Raw genomic sequence first — 23,311 nt, forward strand, 5'->3', positions numbered from 1 at the left:
AAGTTTGACCGAAAAAAAAAAGAAAAGAAAAGAAGGCAGCAGAATTGGCCTATCGGGAACCTCGACACAGAAATACACCCTTCTGTAAGAAGATTAAAATGACTGGGGGATGCAAATGAAATCAAAGCAGCGAGTTGGTGCTGTGTGGTTCGGAGGTGTTTGCGGTCCAATCCGTGCGTATAGATTCAGAGGAGGAAGCGGCTGAAGAAGAGGAGAAAACGGGAACGGGACAATGCTGTTTTGTGTAAAAAGCCACCGGTAGTTTTTCGATATTTGCCATTTTTATTTCCGATTGAGCTCTCGTGCATCCCGCCGTCATCTCAGGGATAAATCGCAGTTCATTGTCTTATGTCATTATAGGACATTATTCTCATGCATCTGGCCGTTAACTATACATTTTGTTTTTACGTAGGTTTATCTTTTTCTCCGTTTGCTTTGGTTCCCTCGATGTGAGCCGTCTTTACAGTTTATTTGGCCGCCGCATGAATTCTCCCACCGGATCTTCGCCGGTGTACGCTGCTGTGGTCCTCCTCCTCCTCCTCCTCCTCCTCCTCATCCTCCTCCTCCTCCTCCTCCTGCTCAGACGGCCGATTCTCACAGAGGGCACTACCCTCCTCCCTGCCTCTAAAGACATTTCGATCGTCCTCCCCGGTTTCCCCCACCCGGAATCCTCGACCATCACTCCGCCTGCCTCCTATTCCTTTTCTTCCTCCACCACCACCACCACCGACACCACCACCACCACCTCCTCCTCTTCCTCCTCCTCCTCATCAGTAACATGTCGGGACAGTCTTTGACGGACCGGATCGCCGCGGCGCAGCACAGCATGACCGGTTCCGCCATCAGCAAAGCCGTCTGCAAGGCCACGACGCACGAAGTCAGCGGACCCAAGAAGAAGCACCTTGACTGTAGGTTGAGCATGCCATCACTGCTTACTGTGTCGATAGACTGCATGCACCCCGCTACCAGCATCTCCCCTCACAAAGGAGAGCTTGTATAAACAGCATCTGTTGCCCCCCCCCTTCTCTCTCGTCCGGCCCGGTTGTGTTTGCAGCCTCGTTAATTAGACGCCACATTCCCTTGGATTAAAATAGCATTTACGCGTCAAATCGCGCGCTGCGATGTGTCGGGCTATTGGTGTTAAAATGGAACATTTGGATAGAAGTCGGAGGGGGCGATCAGCCTGTGCGCGTCAGCGGAGGGAAATAGGCCACTTTGGTAGGGGGGGTAATCTTATTGCAAGCAGCGGAGGCCTTTCTATCCATTATTTAACGCCACCAGCGGCGCCAGCTCTTTCCTCTCTGCGGAGACGCGTCCGTGCAAAATGTGCGCGGTTTCTGCGCCACCGCGAACATCGTCGGTTCGATTCCCATAATGTCACATTCAAGTTCACTCTCACGTCCTCTGGTGCATTACAGTCATTACCGGATGTGTTACTGCTGTCAGTCCCGAGGTGCTGGAAGAGTGTGTGTGTGTGTGTGTGTGTGTGTGTGTGTGTGTGTGTGTCGTGTAGCTCTGCTGGTGGTTGTCACAATGAGGCGTTTGAGCAGACACGTTCTTTATCTCCACCTTGTGCCAATTAGCCGTGTGTGTAAACTGCAGCGATTATCTGCACATGGGAGCAGGAGGACTCCTCACGTGTAGATTTCCACAGTGATTATTAGGTCAGGTGGCTTTTCTGGCCTCACCATAATTACTTGACATGATCGATGGAGAGCGCGGCCAATCGATGGGGCTGACGGTCAGAGTCACAGGCGATCAGACCAGACAGGCCCACACGGGCCCAGTGAATAGGAAGATGGCCGGTCAAGAGGAAGCGGGTCTGAGCGAGAGAGAAAAAAGATAGACAAGAAGGCAGGTAGCCAAACAACCTGAGTCAGTCATCCAGCCACACAGCCAGCCGGTCAGCCGGCAAGTTTTGGCAGTGGGTTAGTCAGTCATGTCCACAGCAGAGGTGACACTGGGAATTCTGGGCTCCCTCACAAGATGTGCCACAGGGCGCCTCGACACAATACGTCTAAATCAGAGCTGTGCCACTCTGCTCTACCAAAAAGCCCTTTAAAGCGAGGACGGCGGTGGTGTTTGAAAAGGTTTAGAAATGTACATGCGATGAAAAGGGCCTTTTGTGATTGGGGGAATTGTGAAACTTAGTAATTGCTTCTGCTTTGGTTCCATACAAATCTTATCCTGATTGTGACCACCACTAAAATTATAATAATTATCCAGTTTTCTTTTTTTTTTTTGGAGTTACCGCACTTGCCTTTTGTGACGGTTGCAATTTCTAAAGGCACATTAGCTAACACCGACTGATTTTCAATTTAAGAAATAAATAAATTAAGCCAAGTGACGCAGGAGAAAATATCCAGTCAAAAGGCATCCAGCGATTGGCACCATTAGGTGTATTCTGTGCTTCGTGCCAAAGCCACCGCTTTATAAGAACACAATACCCCTGCAGTTATTAAACGGCAGAAGGTTGTCCACCTCCAGCACCAGCCATGAGTCGCCGTCTCTTGGTAACCAGTAAATGTCACTTAACTCAAGGTTGAGCGCAGATATTCTTAAAATAGATTTTCAGCATTTGCCTGAGACATGTTCATCCATCAAATGGATCGTAAGAAACGAAAAGTAAAGTACAATCAAGTTTCTCTCATGAAAGGTCACTTAGTTCTGGTCCAGGTTGTTGTTACATGAGGCGTTTCTGGCTCTTATTGGGATCATTTGTGGAATAAAAAGCTCCATGCCAAAGCAGAAGCTGCAGGCAGCGCTCGATTCACCCCCCCCCCCATGGAAGCCTGAATCGAATTCTTTTTTAGCTGAATGAATGTTTTGTACTTGAGCCATTCAGATGCAGCTGTTCTAATAAACACAGTTCTATTTCCGCCTTCCGCCTCTGTCGGACATGATATAACACAGGACTCTGCAGCATAACATTGCCTTTTTAAGGTTAAATTGAAGACGCAGTGAGAATTCAGGAGGCCTAGAGGACTGTGCTGGAGGAGTGAATGAAGAATGCAAAGAAAAGGCCATCACCGACCCGTTTCTTGTTGAGGTTGTTGTAGGCCGGCTGTACAAGGACGAGGATCAATCTCAGGTCTGAAAGTTCAGGTGTTTGTGTGACGCCATATTTGTGCAACTCCCCCAGCCCATCACTGGAGTCTTTTATTATTCAACTTGCCTGGTTAACAGGGTCATAAAAGCCGGCAAACGCTGTTTATGTTGAGGTAATGGAGAAGTGCAGCCCTCAGCAGGAAAGACCAACGGACAAAATCAATGCGGGTGACAGAAAAAGGCTTCAGAACGACACCTAATGGAGGCTGGCTATCATCTCGCATCACGTCCACTGGACCTCACGTTACATTTACAACAGAACCAACCCACTTGGGCGTGTGTTTACCTAAACCGAGAGGTTTGATGAACACAGACAACGTTTCAATTACCGTGAAAAACACTCGGCTTGTTATTGATCCCTCCTCGCCAGGCGCAGTGAAAAGAATATATGAATTGCTGTTCCGTTTCTCAAAATCCACTGCATGAAGAATCAAACACATCGACGGCCGTTGGCGGCACCCAGTGTCTCCCCGGCGTCTCCTTTTCAATACGGTGTCATGACCTTGACAGGCCGGTCGGTGACGCATACGGCCGATGTTGACTGTTTACTACCTCGCAGCAATCATGAGCATGACAGACGGAGTGATGGGATTTCACTTTTACAAGTCAGTATTCTGCGAGGCTGAGACAGAAGGGAGCACTGATAGAAATAAGATTCATCACACATCGAAAACGAATCCGGCCCAAAATGACCTTGTGCCCTAAAAGCAGCACAGCCACATTATTCAGCAGTTGATTTGTTTTCGTGCGGCGGCTGTAATAGTGACGAACCTCAGAGGCAACAACACGTGTGGAGGATAATCGAAGGCATGGTGAGGTCACAGGTTTGGCCTTGCAGTCGAATGAGGTGTCATTGAGAAGAATGGAGAAGAAGGCAGGAGAAGAAAAAGAGGCTGCGTGGCTTTGACTCACAAGAATGAACGAAAGCCTCCACACACTTATACTCCCACATCTTTGTGTCAGTATAATAACCTCGCACCATGTAACGCCGTGAAAATGACTCACTTTATCCACAGCCAAGGTCTTTTAAACCTTTTAGATACATTTGCATACTTTAAGACGCTGGTTTTTACATTTCTTTCCAGACGTTGTGAATTTAACTCGTTGACACCGTTCTGCGTTCTTTGTATTAGTCTTTGCACAACGTTGTCCGTAACCTTATTTCTGATTGTGTTATTGATGTACATTATATCCGATGGACTGAAGCTTATCAAAAATCTCAGTCGACAGCTGATATTTCATCACATCCCTCTGGCGATTTGTCACACGTGTATGAATAAATCCTAGCTCCTGTATCACCACCCAAAGGAGTTCGTTCAGGTGGACCCACCAAGACAAGGTGGTTTAGGTGTGATGGGTTTCATCTGGAAGCGTGAAGAACATTTTTTACTCTGTAAAAAGTGAAAATATATATTTAATCTAGTTATGACAGCTGCTTTTGGAGGCTGTCCTCAGGCACGGTGGTCCTTTGTGCTAAACTCTCCGTGTGTTTTTATTGTTAGCACTTAACAGTTTTATCATGTAGCACTTTGGGATATTCTTAAATATAAAGTGCATTACAAATTTAATGTATTTTTAATATAATTATTATTATTATTAGATTCTAACATCAGCGCTCAATACAGCTGTCCAACGGTATCCAAAAAAGCTCTTAAATAGATCATTAGTTCACCTGTTCTCCATAAAATAAACAAAATCCAGCAAAAATCTGTTGCAATTCAGGAACCATAATGTTAAAATAGACAAGATTTGTCAAACTACCCTACATGAAATAAACATGATATTAAACAGGCATAATGCTAACCGTGTTTTAGTTTAGTTTGTGCATTAAACCAAAAGCAGAGCTTAAGCAGTGGCATTACTTTTACAGGTCACAAAGCAGTTAAACAGATAATGGTGCAGTATGAAAATGTAATTAATGAATGCATAATGGTAATTAATCAAATACTTTAAAAAATATATTTCAGTCTGGGTTAAAGTGGAATTGATATTCGTACAGTGATGCCCTATAGGGGCTGAGAAGTCTTGAGCAGACGCTCTTTACTGGTGTGTTTGCTCACTTGTGGGAGGAAACATTAATTTTCCAAAATCAATATGTTCCCGTTAATTATCGAACCAGGAAGGAAATTCACAAACAAACCATTAATGAGTAAACATGACTGAACGCTTCCATTACCATGTGCCACTTTGATATAAACTCATAGACTCATAGTGGTTGGTAATTAAATCCTACTTTTCTAGATGTGGGAAGTACACAGACCTTTATATTTGTCCATCGTGCAGGCGAGCAAAGGTTATGAGATTAATGCAGCAGAGTGGCAGTCATGGCGGGCAAACTTGGACGAGTATATGAAGTTTATAATCAATATTGTTGGAGTTATTATGGTCTGCGTTGTCGAGCTTTTTCCATTACTAAATAACATAACATAAAGAAAAGGGGGACAGGGTTGAAGCCGCGGCATCAACTGGCATTCTTTGGTATCCAACATTTCAGTGAGTGCAGAAAACACGAGAGAGCTTCCAAATGAACCCTGATGACCTCTGATCCGGCGGAAGGAACAAAATAAGGATTTTGCTCGGAGGTTTTCTCACAGTAACTCAGCAGGCAGACTTCTCTCTCTAACGACGAGCTCACGTCCTCTAACCCACCCAGAGGTTTCACTCACTGAATCTGCCTTTTTGAATGTAGTTTTTTTATTTGTGAAAATTCTTTTCCATGTTGTGCTCTGCGGTCAAATTCAAGTTAAACTCCTTCTCATCTTTCATTTTTTCAGATCTTATCTGGCCATGTTTGTTATTTCGCCCCTTTGTTTCATTATTGAATAAAGCAGTTATTTAGTGGCATTATAGTTATAGAACCTTGGTTCTGACCGGGAATTTAAATAAACCGCTCAATCTCAAGGTTTTACAGTAATGCAGAGAAGATTGTGTTAGTCTAAAGAAGGATTTAGTGTGATAAACGTAACTGGGTTTTTCATACAAGATCTTTAACGTCACTGAACAGATGTCTGAAGCAGCTCCAGAAGGGCACAATACAGTCTATTTACATTACAGTCCAAAGGCTTTACTATAAGACACATAGCTTGAGATTTTAACCTTTTCTTTTCAATAATCCAAATGGATCAAAGTTATAGAAGCTTTGCAGAATATGCAGTGTAAAGGGAACACAAGCATGTTTCTGCTTTTTAAAAGCTCGGGTCTTGAACTACTGAGTCAGTAAAGCTTTGAGATTAAACAGAAAATACTTCACATTTCGATCTTTTGCCAGAGAAATGCTTGAAGAATGTAAGGCATTGTTCCACCGATCTGACCTCATTGTATGTTTAGTGTTCACAGTTGAGTTTTGAATGGATTATGATTTGTGGGACATATTTTTCATCATAACTTCTCTTTGATCAATTTCAGTGTTGATTTCGGCAGTTCTTCACTAATAATACAAACTCTCAGGCGGCCATTTTGTCAGACCTTTTAAACCCGACAAGCAGCAGAACGTTGAGCTACATTTTTCCTTTTCAAATGCTTTCCACGTTCGCCTTGAACATTGTCATTTACTCTCTGAATGAGATTCTCATTCGGTGAACAGCGGAGTCAACTCAAAATCATTGAGGCGACAATCTCTGAGCCTAAAAAGTGAACCTGTGTGGAAACTTGGATTCTCTTTGCTGGTCCTCAGCTTGCCGACTACCATGGTTACTAATATAGTCAAACGGTATTTCGCAGTTGATTTATCATGTAAGCACGAGTTCATGGTCTCGATCACTAGTCTTTATGCGCACAGCATGATGTTCATGTGGTAATTTATTGTCCCTTTTAGAGTAGAAGTGTGTTGCTACCACTGCGTTGCAGTTTCTCAGCATTAACCCTTCAACAGTCTGCGTCATTGCAATGTTTTAGTTGCCTAACAATGTGTACATCAGTGTCGCGTTGTTCTCGGCGCTCCCCTCTCGTTCTAATTTGCAGGTGCAAAAAACAAAATGGCGACAAGGGAAAATTCAAGATGGCGACTGCCAAAATACCAAAACAGTCTAGGGTTTTTATTTCAATATTGTTAACAAGCTCTGGCAGAAGACTGATCCATTATTCATCATAGGGCTGTTATTTTGACCATTTCTTTCAAAGTGCGTGTCTATTTCTGACCTTGCAACATGACTTTCCTGCCTCGGACTTGATTGTTAACCGGCAATTTGGGACATAGTAGACAGCACTGTTGAATAAAAGCCACAAAATGGATTCTGTGATACAGTAGGTTATGATTAATCTGTCTATTCAGTCTCTATCATTAGACAATCATTTATTCATCTATTTGTGGTGTTATCGAGTGAATCAGAATGATTGCACCAGTCAACTAGACTGCATTCATCGTAGAGGTTCATTCATTCCATTGATTTACAATAACTCTACCCGTAAGGTCTCTAAGGCAATACATTGTGATATTGACATGTGGCTTGTGACACAGTGACTTAAAGTGAGTGAAAATGTGGGAACACGTGGATCCTCTTTGCAGAGGATCTCTAACCTCTATCGTCTTTGTTTACCGTGTACCAGCGCGGTTATTGAAATGGTCCTTTTACAGCGTTCTCCCCATGTCCAGAATATTTGATGTTATTTGTTTTGTGTCCTCCAGACCTGATCCACTGCACCAATGAGCTGAACGTCAGCATCCCCCACCTGGCAGACACACTGCTGGAGCGCACAGCCAGCAACAGCTGGATAGTGGTTTTCAAAGCGCTCATCACCACACACCACCTCATGATGTACGGCAACGAGGTGAGCAGAGCAAACGGAAAATGAGTTTAGTTTTAAAGTTTTAATGAATATTCTACATATAGTGTTACCTTGATATATTTCGCAGTACAAAAGGTCACACGATCGTGAAGAAAAACCGGCATGGCCCGACACGGTCACCTCCAAGCGAACGTAGCCGACTAGTACCGAATTGATTTGTCAATTCTCCACGAGTCAATGTAGAGAAAACAGTCATAAAACAATTGAGATACTCCAAGTGTTGGAAACACTGTTTAAAGATTGTTGATAATGTTATTTGCAGGCCAACGCAAGATAATAAACTAATGATGAAGCACTAAAAAAGTGCACGTCGGAGTCAGTGACCGGATGAAACCGAGACATCGATCTAAACCTCTCTGATCCTCCGCGTCCATGCCCGTGGAAATTAAAGAGGTGCTGATGGCCAATCGGCTAGTTCGATGCATTGATCCGCCCAGAGACCGACACTTTGCTCTCCAGGATGTGGCAATTTCCCTCCAACTCTAGCGGCCAGTTTCTCTGAAGCGGTATCTTCCAAATCCGACTGAGCACTGGTGATGTACAGAGCGCCGCTGACATTTCAACGCCCCGTGTGACAAATAATCTCGCTCCGCCGGCTCACACTTCAGGAGGAACATCCGAAGCCTCCACCATGTTCTAGAGAGAGGGATTACAGCGGGTACGCTGACCCGCTCCGCTTTCAAACTCGTCGCAGCACAAGACGTGACGTGATGTTATGAGTTCACCTGTGTGGGTTGAAGCCCCGATAATTGGCACGTGGCGTCCTGACTGTGATCAAATCAGGATGCTGCCATCGTTCCTTACACCAAAACTTTAAAGATACGCTCAGCTAAAGTTTTGGAGGAAGAGGTGAAAGTGTCCATTTCATGACTTTTTAAGTTAACAAACTCTTCTCTCTCTTTCTCTTTTCCCTTCCATCAGAGATTGATGCAGTACCTTGCCTCCAGAAACACGCTTTTCAACCTCAACAACTTTCTAGATAAGGCTGCACTGCAAGGTGATTTAATGCTATTTGGCTGTTTGTAAACTCAGCAGTGCTGCACGTCTAACATAATGACTTCATGTCAGACTCTCCCTGGCTCTGTAACACCATCGATAAACCCATTTCAGAGTTGATTTCAAAGGGAAGCTACGCTCCAGGAGGGAAATGCTACAGATAAATGTGCGTTTTGCCTGAAGGCAGAATCTGCTGAATGTTACTGAAAATGGAAACACATGACTTTGTAATTCATAATGCAATACAATATACATGGAAACATGAGGGTAAAATGGTACAAAGGCAAGTGTTGTGAAAACGTTCAAGTTAGTCCACTTCCTTCCCTGCAGGATACAACATGTCCACTTTCATCAGACGCTACAGTCGCTACCTGAATGAAAAAGCCATGTCCTACAGATTAGCAGCAGTGGACTTCACCAAGATGAAGAGAGGGTAACAAACTCAACACACGCGTCACATACACGGAGACGCATTGTGGGCCTTTTTGATTATTATTGTTATTATAATGGGATTATTATTTTCCACTTTTTAACAGATGGTGGTTGCACCAAGTGTTTTTATTTGTATGCTTTACTTTAGAAAACATGTGATTCACCAATCCAGAGGCAGGAATTGTTTGAGTTGAGGCATTGAAAAAGTGACCAGATTGTTTTAGGAACCTTTATATTGCTATTGCTATTATTTATTATTTAATGTGTTTCTGAGACTGTACATCTGAGGGACTTCCTCACACACCTTAGTCTGCAGGCCTGGTAAATCCTGTATGTGTGTGTTGCATGCCTGTTTGTGTGCATGTATTGTTGTCTGCCACCAGAGCTGAGGGTGTGATGCGCACCATGAACACAGAGAAGCTCATTAAGACTCTGCCAACCATTCAAAACCAGCTGGACGCACTGCTGGATTTCCAGGTGAAGCATCTGACTTGAAGACTCAACCCTCGGGTGTAAGACACCGGAATATTTTGATCCAGTCTCATACATTTCTTTCCTTTTCTTTCTGTCTTTCCTGCAGCCGAACTCCAACGAGCTAACCAACGGAGTGATCAACACAGCTTTCATGTTGCTGTTTAAAGACTCCATACGGTTGTTTGCTGCTTACAACGAAGGGGTCATCAACATGCTGGGTAAACCTCACACAGCGCAGAGCAGATACATCATTTATGCACCGATCTACGTGTGATGTTGGGATCACAGGAGTGTAGCTTGACTCGCAGCATGTAGACTGCAGGTATGAGCCTGCCAAGCCGGAGCCGAACACGACAGGGACGTCACTCAAACCTTCTTAAAAAATGGCAAAATCAATTTTTGTAGTCCATCTGAAGATCACCTTTTCTTTCTCTAATGCATTACTACGACGAACAGCTCATTGCACCTTTGAATGAGGAGTTCATAAAATGATTAATTACTCTATTGGCTCAATCTAAGCTGCTTCATCCATAATTAAATAGTAACTGGTACTCTATGAGCAGTATATTTTATTTAAGCTACATCTGCACCAGGTGTACGGGATTATCAGGACAAATCTGTATTTTTGTTTTTTCTTACTTCATATATTCGCTAAAAAAGTCATCTAGCACCTCAGTTATTGGCTGAACATGTGATTTCCTCTGATTTGTGAATAAAGAGCCGATTTTGGTTTTCCAACACACAGAGAAATACTTTGACATGAAGAAGAACCAGTGCAAAGAAGCTTTGGAGATCTACAAGACTTTCCTCAACAGGATGACCAAACTGTCCGAGTTTCTCAAAGTGGCAGAGGTAACGTTCGTTTGTCCTGCCGCTCCTCCGCGGAGGAAACGCAGACCTAGACGCCACTGGAGAGGGCAAGAATATCCGTCTGGGGCGAATCTCCACGGCCTCCTTTAAAGGCACCTTCACGCTCAATCAGAATTTTATTCCGTTTCTCAGTCGAATTTTCACTCGAACAAAACCCTTGAACCTGTTGAGATTGGCTCCACACTTGTGTTGCCCGTTGGATCTGATGTACGGTTGCTATCTTCCAACCTGAAACTGACCGTAGATCAGCGTCCAGGGGCTCTCCCTAATCTTCCCAAGTCTTTTTTTTTTTGCCTCTAGATTTTCCTCTTGTTTGTGCCCTTTTCTTGCCCTGGCCAGGAAAAGGGGTTAACTCCATGACAAGTGATTAATGGCTGAGTCTCAGCCAATCAGGGAGTCACTCACGTAGGGCCGTCAGTCGAGGGACCCCTCGCGTGCTGCCTGTTCACATGCCTGCACTGCATGCCAAAGCAAGCTCTTTTCCTATCTCTATCTCTGTCCTCTTGCTCTTGTTTTATTTACTCCCTTTTCTTACAAAAAAAAAAAAGAAAGACAGGTTATAACGGCTGTTATCCAGTGAGCAGTTGCAGTTCCTACCAGACTGTTTACGGTTGAATCCTGCGTTTTTACTTTATCCCGTGCGTCATCTTAAAAAGCTTTCTCTGCTTGGTTTCGTTCCTATTTGGAAGGTTTGGGGTGCAGCCACTCGATCCAAAGAAAAAAAAAAAAAAAACAACAACGCCAGACTAACGTTGACTTTAAGGACCCATTCATTTTATCTGTCTAACAAAATGTGTGTTTGTCTGTTTGTGCGTCATCTGTGCCCCCCTTCCCCCTTTTCGCTTTCTGTTCAAAGTCAACATTAGTTGAGTGTCTTCCTTTTGGATGTTTCTTACCTCGCAGTCACGTGACCTGTTGTCTGCCCTCTCTGCCCTGCCTGTTCATTCAGTCGGTGTGCTCAGCATTCATTTCAAACCAGTTTCCAGATCTCAGCGTGTGTGTGTGTGTGTGTGTATTTATAAGTGTGTGTACTTAAACTGTGTATATATAGGTGTTTGTATGCGTGTGCATGCGCCCTCCTCCTCTGTTGTCTTTTATTTGTTTTCCTTTCCAGCCACTGCATGTAGTAATGAATGCTTGAGTTTGATTCTTCTTTCTCCCTCCTCCTCCTCCTCCTCTTCCTCCTCCTCCTTCACATGCCTCTTCCCTTTTTTTTCCTTCTTTTTTTTCTTACTCTTTTGGATTTTTGGGTTTATTCCTTGTTTTTCTTATTACATTTGGTTTATTTTTTATTTTGCCTCCCTCCTCCCTCCCCTACCCCTCCCTCCTTTTTTGTGACACAGCGAGTTGGGATAGATCAGGGCGACAGCCCCGATCTCACACAGGTCAGTCTACATCTCATCTCAATCAGTCAATCAACCAATCAATCAACCAGTATTTAAATCCGTCAAGTCAATCCCATAATGCTTCATTATAAACGCTCCCGTTCCCTACTCACCCTACAGACCTGCCCACACTGCAGCTGCCATGTCCTCCTCTCTTCTTCACTCTCCTTAACTTCTTCACCTTTTCTCCTTTCCTCTAGACTAGAGAGGATACAATAAATGAAGACCTGCACATAGCCTTGAAGCACATTTGTTTGTTCACAATTTCTAAGCATCATTCGCGCAGGAACCAAAAAAACTTGCCAAACAAATTTTACTCTTAGGTAAGATTTTGAAAAGTAGCTTTATGCAGCTGAATGTGAAACGTTTTTAGCCTCTTTTGTTTTGCATATTTCTATTTCAGAAATCTACCACCGGGGCTTTATTATTTTCACAGCCAGATTCCTGGCATTTCCCCGGTGTAAATATCAAGGCTTGTCATATAAATAAGTCAGGACAGCTTTATTAAATAGGTTTTTGCCCCCATAAGCAGTGTTCAAACCCTTTCCCTAAAAAGATTACGTCCCTTTGCATTAGCTGTGGGGAGAGCAGCGAATGGTTTTTATTAAATAGGTCTCTGCAAATATGACTTGGATAGGTGTACATAATGCCATCATAAGCACTGCATATCATGCGGCCGCAAATACCAAGGATCTTTTTCAGCTGCACCATGATTGGATGTTTACAATGTGTGAAATCAGAGAACATACTTTTTTCTTTTTTCTTATTCCCATGTTTGTAGTGCTTAAGAAGACCTTATATGCTCTTATTCAACAACATAGCGACCCATGCCTTTTACTGAGCTCTAGATATGTGTCTGTTTTACTTTTAAACCTTCAGCATATTCTAGATTTCTCTGGAGAAGGATATCCAGAATTCGCATTTTACTCTCTTTCCCCCTTAAAATAAGTATATGAGAAATCTTTTCTTTGCTTGTTGTGTTTTTGGTGTGATCTCTGGTGCTGAAATGTAATACTCTAGATGAAAAACTTGGTATCACATGGTGGTTCAAATGAGCCCATCCATCCTTTATGTTACACAATGAAGAGCGCTGGCCAGCTGCTCGATGTGTATACCTGGTTTTTCACCAGATGTTTACATTTCACTGAGTTAACTTCCCTGGCTTCCAGTGAGATGCAATGTGTGGGCCTAATTTCCAAACAAAGAAAAAACGAACAGCACGTTCATTTGACGTCTAACCTAACGTGGAAACCACCTGTTAACTCGTCATTTTTGGACTGTGATTTTCTTTACCCGTGTGCGTGTTTGAGCGTGTGTGTTTACAATAGCGTTTGTGCAATGCCGGCCTCTGCATGGGCTCGTCAGGCGGTTCGGAGAAGTGTTTGTTGTGTGTTTTTTTATTCAGGAGCCCTGCAGAAACAATGCTCTGCTGCTCCGTTCTGAACCTTTTCAGTCTCGCAGTGGACTCGCTTGCATGATCCAAGGCTGATGTTTGCATGCCGGTGAAACCAAACCTGATGAAACCAAATGCAAAAATCAAAAAACATTTTTAAAAGAGCCAACAGCTGTTGTAGAGTAGATGATGAATCAGAGGGTAATGTCGTTATTTCTGCTGCCGCTTTGTGCGCGTATGTGCGTGAGTGAGATAAACTGAGGAGGTGAGAAGATGGGAGTGAGAGAAAGCGGTTTTGTCCCATTTGTGTCCACTTGGCGGTTGTTCTAACGATACCCCCTCAACTCCCTCCAATTTACACCCCCCACACCCTACCCCTCCCCCCCACACCCCCTCCTCAGGCCCCCAGCTCTCTCCTGGAGGCTCTGGAGCAGCATCTAGCCTCTCTGGAGGGCAGGAAGCTCAAGGACCTCTCTGCAGCGAGCAGGTGAGATCGGGACACATGCCGGCTGAGCGATGCTGCTAGCTGAATGCTAATTCCGCACACCGAAAATGAAAATACCAACGGTTTGATGTTTTGCAGGTACAGTTCACCGTTTGGTGCAGTCGTTTGGCATGAAGCTGGACCACCTCCCGTTATGAATTAAAATGGAATGTACTTTGGTTCATAGTTCTTTGGATCTTTTATTGGCACTAGTTGTCCCTCACGTCACCGTTTCTGTTACCAGGGGTTGTTTACCATAATACTAACCCTGACAAATAGCTATGTAATTTATGTATATTGATGTACTGTTCTGTACAAATCCCAATGACTTGCGTCCCGCCTTTCATCCAGTGTATCATCTATCGTCTACTTATAATCTTAATTTGTCCACTACTTCCATGTCTCTAACCGTTGGGTTTTCATAACAATGAGCAATAAGCTCCAGGAATTCATTACCAAAATACAGTTGAGGTCACAAAGCATCATAAAGGTGGACAGTAAAAAGGAGTGGAAACTAACAAAGCGAAGCAATGGTGCAACCAGCTTTGCAAAAACAGGTCTTTTTTCATCCCCCCTTTAGATCCAACACCTTGTCCAGTGCAGTGTCCTCTCTCTCCAGCACCGGGATCTCTCTCACCCGCATGGACGACAAGACAGAAGACAACAGACTGCAGCAACACAAGGTGAGACGTATATACAGCATAGCAACAATTCTGTGCCCGATGAAAGCATAATGTGGTCATTGTGAGCTCCTGTACCTTTTTACAAATGAACACTTTCTGCCTTTCTGGGATGAAAGCACATTGAAACCCTTTTCCATTGTGTGGATTGGACATCAAGTCTTTTTGTGCGCCGCACTGGTGTTGATGTTGAACGGACAGGTCCGTTAGTCCTAAAGTACAGTGAAATGTACCGTCTGTGTTTGGCCGCTGGCCCACAACGTAGAGCTGCTCAGAGAATGACAATGAAGTCACAGCCTCAACACCCTCTGCAGTGGGTTTCCCACTCAAATAAAGAAGAAGCTGGGGATACATTTATTTTGAAGTTGATGGCTCACAGTGGCTACATTTTTGGGGGGTTCTTGTTCCAGAGGAGGTTAACACAATTCTTACGTTCTACAGGGCTATTTTCTAACCGTACCGTCGTACCGTACTGATGATGCTTCCCATTGCAGGAGGACAGTTACAAGGCGATCGATAGTCAGACACCGAATGTGTCACCCAGCACCCAGTCAGTGGGCAGCGCCAACAGCAGCGGAGGGGCCACGGATTTCTTCTCCAATTCACCGATCGTACAAGTCAGCAACCAGTGAGTCTAACGTCGGCAGTGGAAAGAACCTGCAAAGGGAAAGTGATGTGTGTGCTGCAGAAAGACTCTGGTTCTTCGACAAGAGGCCCTTAAATGTATTGTGTTTTCTGTTTTCAACAATTACGAAAAAAGGAAAAACCAAACCGGTGCTCTCTTCATTATATTCCTTCCTGCAGTGTGCCAAACCTGACCAGTGAGCTGTTCACCCTGCAGCATAACTTCACCCCAATCCAGACCACACACACTGTGCCCAACAACAACAATGCCTGGGGAGGTAGAACTGCACACACAACCAACACACACACACACATTTATATATACAATAATGCAGACATAGTAGGAAGCATGCAGATAATCACACAGTAGTCAGAGCTGGATGTGCTTTGACAGATATGCCCAGTTGCTTCAGGCTCTTGACTAATTTCCCCTCTTTTCTCCTTTCTCGTTACCATGGTAACCTTTGGATATCAGGCGACCTGCTAAAGCCAGCCCATCCCGCTCAAATTCACAGCCCTGGAGTCCCACTGCACTCTGGGAAAATGCTGCCCAATGATTTGGACTCCTCATTAGCCAACCTTGTTGGTAGTGAGTATGCCGAATGTCTCAAAATAGCTCCCATTTTGATGTGTTATTTTTCCCCAACTGTGGCCTCCATTCGGCTGAAATGTTTCTTATTTCTTTCCCTCAGATCTGCAGTTTGGGGGGACGTCAGCTAAAAAGTGAGTGTGTTTTCCAGACATCTAAGGCTTTTCCACAAGGAAATAATTCAGCTGTCTATCCAATTTTATTACTATTCAAACTCTTTCATGATTCATTATTTTTGCTTTCGGATTTTGTATAAACTGTGCACCTAAAACTGCTGCGTTTTTTTGTTTGTGTGTGCGTGTGTGTGTGTGTGCATCAGGCCGGAGCTCCAGTGGAGTCAGCTGGTGGAGAAGAAGCCAACAGGAGGAGGCGGCTGGCAGTCAAAGAGCATGTGCACCAGCACCAACTGGACTCACACCACCCATCCCATGGCGCCTGCACCCATGCCCGTCCCTCAGATGGTGAATTAAAGGGGAAATTTGCAGAGTTGTCAATTTGGTCCTTTTTTTTGTTGGCATAGCAGATTGTTTCATTTGAGTGAGTTGGTCATGAGCAGGACCATTTACAGCAATTATCACTGGATGCACTCCACAAAAGACTAAATTAAAGAGTAAAAGATATTCAGTTCATGATTATGTAAAATAGGGAAGAGCTGAAATCAGTGAATCCATTCAAACATAGTCATGGGTTCTCGTTTAGACGGTATGATTTAAATTATTTCATATTTATACTCATTATTCCCAAGATCTTCCTCGCTGACAGTGTTTTGGTATGTTTGGTAAAGAAGTAAAACTGACTATCCCACCATTTGATTATAAAAAGAAATTTAGGACTAAAACATTTCTTTTTGCTGCCGTACCTCTGGGACGTACAAACAACCATTGAAAATGAAACAATTGAATTAAACTGATAAAGTCGTTATATTATATAGAGTAAAATCTGCAAATGCACTACTGCACTGCTCTAGCTGGTTTTTAAGTACGGTATTGTGTATTTATGGTGACATCCATCATTCTGACATCATTCACTTTCTCCTAATGGTCAAATATCTCTTTCTGAAATACACCTCACTGTTGGCCGAATGTAACTTTCTGCTTGGGGCTTTTTGGAAGGAGATCCCAAATGTGTCTCTGTCCTTTGTGCTCCACTCCAATTATCTGAAAGTCTCTTCCATTCAATCTGGTTTCATCTTTTAATTTTCGCCTGATTGACCTCTCGACTCAAACCGCTCATTTATTCTGCAAATGGCTCGGAAAGCCGCCGGCACGACAGGAATTTAAAATAGGAGTGTTTTAAACATGAGGAATGGGCAGAGGTCGGGTCCATCTTCTCTGCCTATTCAGTGAAAAGGAGAACAAAGGCCCGATGACGCCTTTTATTCTTCTAACTCTCTTTCTCTGTATCTCTCCTCAGAATGGGATGATCTACACTGGCTACGTGAGTACATTTATTCACTTCACCTTCCCTTCCCTCCTCCTCTTACCGCACTGGATCGCTTCCTGACATCCTCCCAAAAGCTCTCTGGCTTTTCTTTGAAATGCTTGTGACGCTTGCATTATGGGGCTTTTTGTGTTGTTGATGATACCTGAATTATCAGAGGAACAGGGCATTATTTAGCTTATTGTACTACCGTGGCGTTGTGTTTGATCCCTCGTGGCTGCCAATCTCCCACCTCAACTCTACGCTGTAAAATCTTTTTCTTGCTGAGGATTTGGCGTCTTACTACGAGAAAGGAAAATGCAAATGTTAATGCGAGTGAAGACATTTCTGTCTTTCTTCAGGGTACTGGTTTTATAGGTTGGTGAAAGGAAAATGGTGTATTGTGTTTCTGTCCTCTTTCCAAAACAGGCCCCCGCACCAGTAGCTTTTCCCATGACGTCACCCCAAGTGCCTGTTTATGGAATGGTAAAGAGCTTTGATCTCGATCAAACATTCTGCTGTGAATGTGAAACACCTCGTCATCTCCTGTCCACTCCCTAAATCTATCCCCGTTCCTTCTCCCACCTGTCCCCCGACCAGCTCCCTCCTCAGATGACACATCAGATGGGGGGCGTTCCCATGATGCCCCCGCAGACTGTCATGTACAACCAGCCCGTCCTGAGATCCACCAACCCATTTGGACCCATGCCGGGGACACAGGTAACACACACACACACACATATATCTTTGCATATGCCACATATTGGAGAAATGAATACGTATATCTCAATGTCTGTAGAGATTGTTAGGAGAAAATCAAGGCGGTTCGAGGTGAAACAACACAAACCTAAAGTTGACATTGAGATGTTTATGCTTGTGTGTACCTCAAAGGAAAGTATTACCCATGGAGCAATCACCGATTACATGGGGGCTGTTATACAAAGCAAATTTTGCTTTCAAGGCACATTGAAAGCAAAAAACCCTGAATAGACGCTGTAAGAGCGCGACATCATCTATTGATTTACAACCACAGCAGCATAACAACAAGCAAGATTGTATTCTTGACCGCATGCGCTCTCTGCCCGGCATAATTGATGCACTTATTCATAGCCAGTTGTAACAACAGATAAGTGATGTCACGGCGAGGACACTCCAGAGAAGCAACATGAATTATTTTGACAGATAACGGCAGGTGTGAAGACAGCGTTTTTACGCCGCGAGTAACCATCAGTTAGTACTTTCACAACAAATAAGCATATTTTGGCCAATTCTTCAAAACATAACTGAGGAAAATAATCGCCTGCCCGAGCACTCGTGCTCGCGTAAAGCTGTTCTTCTGCCACTGCGGCAGGTAATGTGCCTGTCAGTCGATGCCTGAACACCAGATGATGAGGTGTTTTGTCGAACTAAATTACTCTCCACTCTCCTCCCGTACTCTGCAGATGCACTTCATGTAGGGATGATGTCGTAACCATGGCAGCAAAGCCAAGAGAGAGAAGGCGAGAGGGAAGAGATGGAAAGAGAAAGAGCTGACAGAAAACAAATCCAGAACCAAATCCAGTGCTGGAGGAAGAAAGAGGCAGCCGCAGAGGAGAAGGGAGGGGAGAGGAAGAAGGAAAGAGGACCAGAGGACGGATAAAAGATGAAAATGCTGTATCTGTTTCCATGTAGCCTCAACATCTAATCTCCTCTCCTCTCTCCATGTGGCTACGGATCTCTTGTCCTTTAATGGGGTACCAGAGGCTCCGCATCAGTCCCACTCATCCTCTGTTTGATTTGCCAATTCAGAAGGCGATTATGACCTGCGATGACCGCTCCGTGGAAGCGCAGAGGCTCTAACTGCCATTTCCCGACCTCCTCATCCTGATGATTTCCTGTAAAAAACGTTCCCACTTCAAACCCGGAGGACACGCGCCTCTTTCTCTGATTGGATTGTTTGCTGGCACTTTACTCAATGTGAACTTTGCCAAGGGTGTATGTCTGTGTAGGTGATTTGAGCGTCTTGTTCAGATTGGTTCCCCAAGTTGTGTGTCATTCATCACCTGATGTCAGAAGTAATCGATTTGAATGTGCGTGTGTGTGTGCGTGTGTGCGTGCGTGTTTCTTTTTTTTCTACATTTCAACGTGCTGCATTGACATTACCGTTTTGAGTCTTTTTATGAGCTCCATTTCTTCTTAATTGCCAACCTCCCATCTAAAGTCCGCTCATTTGTGGGTGCGCTTGTGTGCGTGCGTGTGTGTGTGTGTGTGTGTGTGTGTGTGTGTGTGTGTGTGTGTACTCTATGTGTTCCTCTTTTGGTACCTGATGTCATCGCTGTGTTGTGTTGCCAGGTACCGATGTGTCGCTGCACTGGAACTAACTGATGAAAGCACTGAGCCAGAACCGGGCATCGCATTTGGATGTAAACAAACCTCTTACACTAACTTTGGGGTCGTGCTGTACACACTGTGTATTTTGTCTCCCCCCCCCCCCCATCCCCCCTCCCCTAGTCTACAGCTGTGCAATATCATGCAATCTCGTTAACGTCTTTCCCTCCCATCTTTAGGCTGATTAGGAAGCTGTTCCCTGCTTTAGAGTTGTTATGTGTCCACATCAGGTTTCTGTACAGAATGCTGTTTTACTTTGTTTTCTAAACTGTTCCGTTATACAAATACTGCTCTAAAAGTAGTGAAAAATGCACTGAGCCTGACGGAGAGTTGACTGGGTGGTCGGTATTAACTCAGTCTCGCCAATCAGAACCGGTCCGACTCCCAACCCGTGTGATTTCCTCCCTGTCCTGCGTTCGTCCTGTGCAAAAACGAGTCTGCCGTCGTGTCCTTCACGCTCCAGAAAAAAACACGGACAAGGGAAATAAGCGCAGCAGAAGTCTCACCTCCACCCGGAGTAATCAAAGACACTGCGACCACAGAGAGGGCTTTGCTAATGTAGTGTTAACACTTATGGACAGGACAGCTAAAGATCAAATCAGATGAGGACCCGACCCGGCGTAAAGCGACTGAGCGTAATGTCTGCTGAGTAACACAGTGACGCCGTACAGATCCATTCAGACAGCCAGACGCGGGGGGGCTTTAATGAGACGTTAGATGTTAATGTGGCTTTTCTGGTAGACCCAAGGTCAAGTTCAACCCACAGACAGACGATATATAACTTTATATATATATATAAATATATATATAGCACAAACCCTCAAAGAGAGGACAACGCTCTGCTGCACAAAAAACCTAAAATCATTGCTGGGATGTACAGTTGAAAGGGGCAATAATCGATCGGGGATGAGGTCGTTTTCTATTGATTGTGTCTGTTCTATGTACATGTACTGTATGTGTGTTTGTGTGCACGCGCCTTCCCATTGAGATAAACAGGGTCGAGTTCCTCGGCCTCAGCTGAAGGGTCTCCAGTGAGCTGGCAGTGAGTGTTATTGTGGCCGTGTCTCCGTCCGTAGGACCCAATGTCAAATTGAGGATCAGACTAGTCTGACGATAACAACACACACACACACAAAAAAAAAGTGTCCCAAAGGTATCGGCTCTGGAATCTCAAAAGTAGAACAGAGGGCAGGAGCTGCCCTCGCTGTGAGCAGCATGGTGTAGTTAGGATTCAACCTCCTGCCGTAGCCGCTGGCGACACGCACGAACCAGCTGCAGCTCCACGACCAGCAGAGAAGGACTTCAGCTGGGAATCACTTACTCTCTTTGGGCCTCTCATGGGAAAAGGCCGGGCCCGACCTTTGGGAAGACTTGTCGTGTCGCTCTCTCTCCCATCACCCCATCACCCCGGCGTTTTTTTTTGTCTTCTCCGTCAGCCGAATGCTCTCTTCATCGTGCACTCCACCCCCGCCACGCAGCTCCACCCGTCCCGGGGGGCCAACCTCTGACTGTTACCGTGTCCTCTTGTATATAGAAAATGCGTTCATGTGTTTTTAGACGTGCTCTCTCTCTCTCTCTCTCTGTAAAGTGATCGAAGCCCAATTGGATGACGTACTGTATGTGGGACAATTTATTGCTGTATCTGTCTTTGAATGGTTGTATTTTGAAGGTGTCATCGTCCAGGGACGTGTGTGGGAGGGCGGGTTTGATGTTTGTGATGTTCGTGTCCATCTCGAGGAGGAAGCGGGCGGGGTCGTGGGGAGATGGGGTTGGGTGGGTGGGTGGGTGGGGGAGGGGGGGGGGTCGAGGGTAAACTTATCACAACTGGTCTATACCAAGAGTGTCTTCATCGAGGAAGTGGACAGGACAGGGTCTGTCCTCTTCGAAACAGGAACATTTTTTTGCACCAAAGTCATCATCAAAGCGCAGCTTCTTCTTATTCAAGGTCACTACGGATGGATGATATCAGAACTCAAAAAGATTTTTTGCGTTCTTTTATTTTCAGAGACAAAAAAAAAATTGTCTTTCTTTTGCATGATTAAGTGTCGTCTTTTTATTGGCTTGTGTGCCCGGTAAAAGCATGACCATTGTGTGAACTCTCACTTACCGGTGTGTTCGGAAAAACGTTACGGAAATTTCTCCATGAGATTTTTTTTAGTTACCTCTCGACGTGAACGTCCATCGGCATTCATAATGAACCGTTTTACGATGAAGGATCCGTAGAGGTTTGAAGGCGGCCTTGCGTGCAGAAATGCAAACTGGCAAGCGACGCATCAGACTTCAAACCCGGTTACCATGACGGCATCTTTGTAAAACACCGTGGAGGTCAATGCCGGTCATCACCTAGCTAGCTAGACATGGCAAGTCTTGTAAAATCGCTCTTTATTAAATCGTTGCTATTTTCAATACGTGTTTGAATGCTCGCTCCTTTTTCATACTATGCCAGCAGCATCATGGGAGGTCGTGATTGGAAGTCAAAGTACTGTAATACGTGTTTGGTCTGGTCTACATTGTGTGGTGTTTTTTAACGTGTTTGCCCAGTCTTGTCCCGTCTGTTGCCATCAACTGGATTTATGCTTTCCCAGTCATCCTTTTAAAGCACAGGCTGGTTTCCTGAAACCAGGCTTGGATTCACTGGAAGCTTTGACTATTTATTTTTTATTTCGGCAAACCAGGCCCAGAAAGTGTACAGACTCAGTTTAGAGCTCTATGGCATCAGTTTTTTTTTTTAAACCGAGTTGCAGATTGGTACAAACTTAAGAAAAATCAGTTTTCCCCATTTCTTCAAGCCACGTCTATGTACACTAGATTTGTCGTGGCCAAGTTTAATTATCCAGAATTTTTATTTACTAAATTCAATGTAAGGGACGCGGCATAAAAACTAGAGCAAAACTAAAAGTTCGGAGGTTGGATTTCCGTACGACATTCTAAGACTTTGAGAAAAACACCTGCTTCAACAGTTTAGTCCATTCTGGATCGTCTTTTCTCTCCCACTAAAAAGGACTCAAGATTTTTCTCCCCCAATATCTACGTAAATTATCAACGCACACAATACTTCTACCTGCACTCTAACTTTACCAAAAGGACATTGGAAGTTAGCTTCAAAGGGTCGCTTTTAGTATTATCCATAATGGAAGACTCGAGACCATCGTCAGCGGTCTTGTCTACAACAAAAAAAAGACCTTTGTATTCATCATTGAAGTTATTTCACAGACTCATCTGGAAACCAGACTTGCAAGTTTGAGTAGAAACTGCATTTCCATGTTTTGCCGGGGAAAGGCGCATGAGGTCTATGCAGTTTCAGTGCTCAATCCTTTGTCTATTTAGGTGCAACGGCCTACTCACCACGTTACCTCAGTATACCCTCGGTACTGCGTATACTGCATTCACCACTCATCCCGTGCTGTAGTGTCCATCTGTAAACTGTTCATTGTTGTTGAGGGCATGAAACTCAGCAGTGTCCATGAAATGTCTTGTAAGCGGGTAATGAGGTTCCATACATTAAATGTCTTCATTTTATTTTTTTGTATTATTAACAGGTTTGAATTGTTATCAAATTGTTTTTTTATTTTAAAAGCATAGGTTGATGTTTTAAGAAAACGGAATAAAACTTCATCTGATGCTGAGCTTTTAAAGTTATTTGGTGGATTCTACACAAACACTTGAAGACCCCAGAAAAATCCGCAATTATTATAACACAATAGA

At 44.2% G+C, this 23,311-nt stretch overlaps 1 protein-coding gene across 2 annotated transcripts; it reads left to right on the forward strand.

The window, feature by feature from the left end:
- LOC120821773 (phosphatidylinositol-binding clathrin assembly protein) lies at window positions 1–23,232 on the forward strand. Of its 2 annotated transcripts, XM_040180772.2 has the most exons (19): window positions 1–908; window positions 7,733–7,875; window positions 8,815–8,890; window positions 9,220–9,322; window positions 9,705–9,798; window positions 9,902–10,013; window positions 10,541–10,647; window positions 12,009–12,050; window positions 13,845–13,930; window positions 14,508–14,610; window positions 15,102–15,235; window positions 15,412–15,509; window positions 15,707–15,820; window positions 15,924–15,954; window positions 16,140–16,281; window positions 17,234–17,257; window positions 17,669–17,725; window positions 17,840–17,959; window positions 18,682–22,010. In XM_040180772.2, exons 1-19 carry the CDS (start codon window positions 779–781, stop codon window positions 18,694–18,696), a joined length of 1,731 nt encoding a protein of 576 aa, XP_040036706.2. In that variant the 5' UTR covers window positions 1–778; the 3' UTR covers window positions 18,697–22,010. The 2 variants fall into 2 exon arrangements, with proteins under 2 accessions (XP_040036706.2, XP_040036707.2); XM_040180773.2 differs by lacking the exon at window positions 12,009–12,050 and having other exon boundaries at window positions 18,682–23,232.
- The last annotated feature ends 79 nt before the right edge of the window (window positions 23,233–23,311 follow it).

The sequence above is a fragment of the Gasterosteus aculeatus genome, chromosome 7, assembly GCF_964276395.1.
Source record: "Gasterosteus aculeatus chromosome 7, fGasAcu3.hap1.1, whole genome shotgun sequence".
NCBI classification, from domain to species: domain Eukaryota; kingdom Metazoa; phylum Chordata; class Actinopteri; order Perciformes; family Gasterosteidae; genus Gasterosteus; species Gasterosteus aculeatus.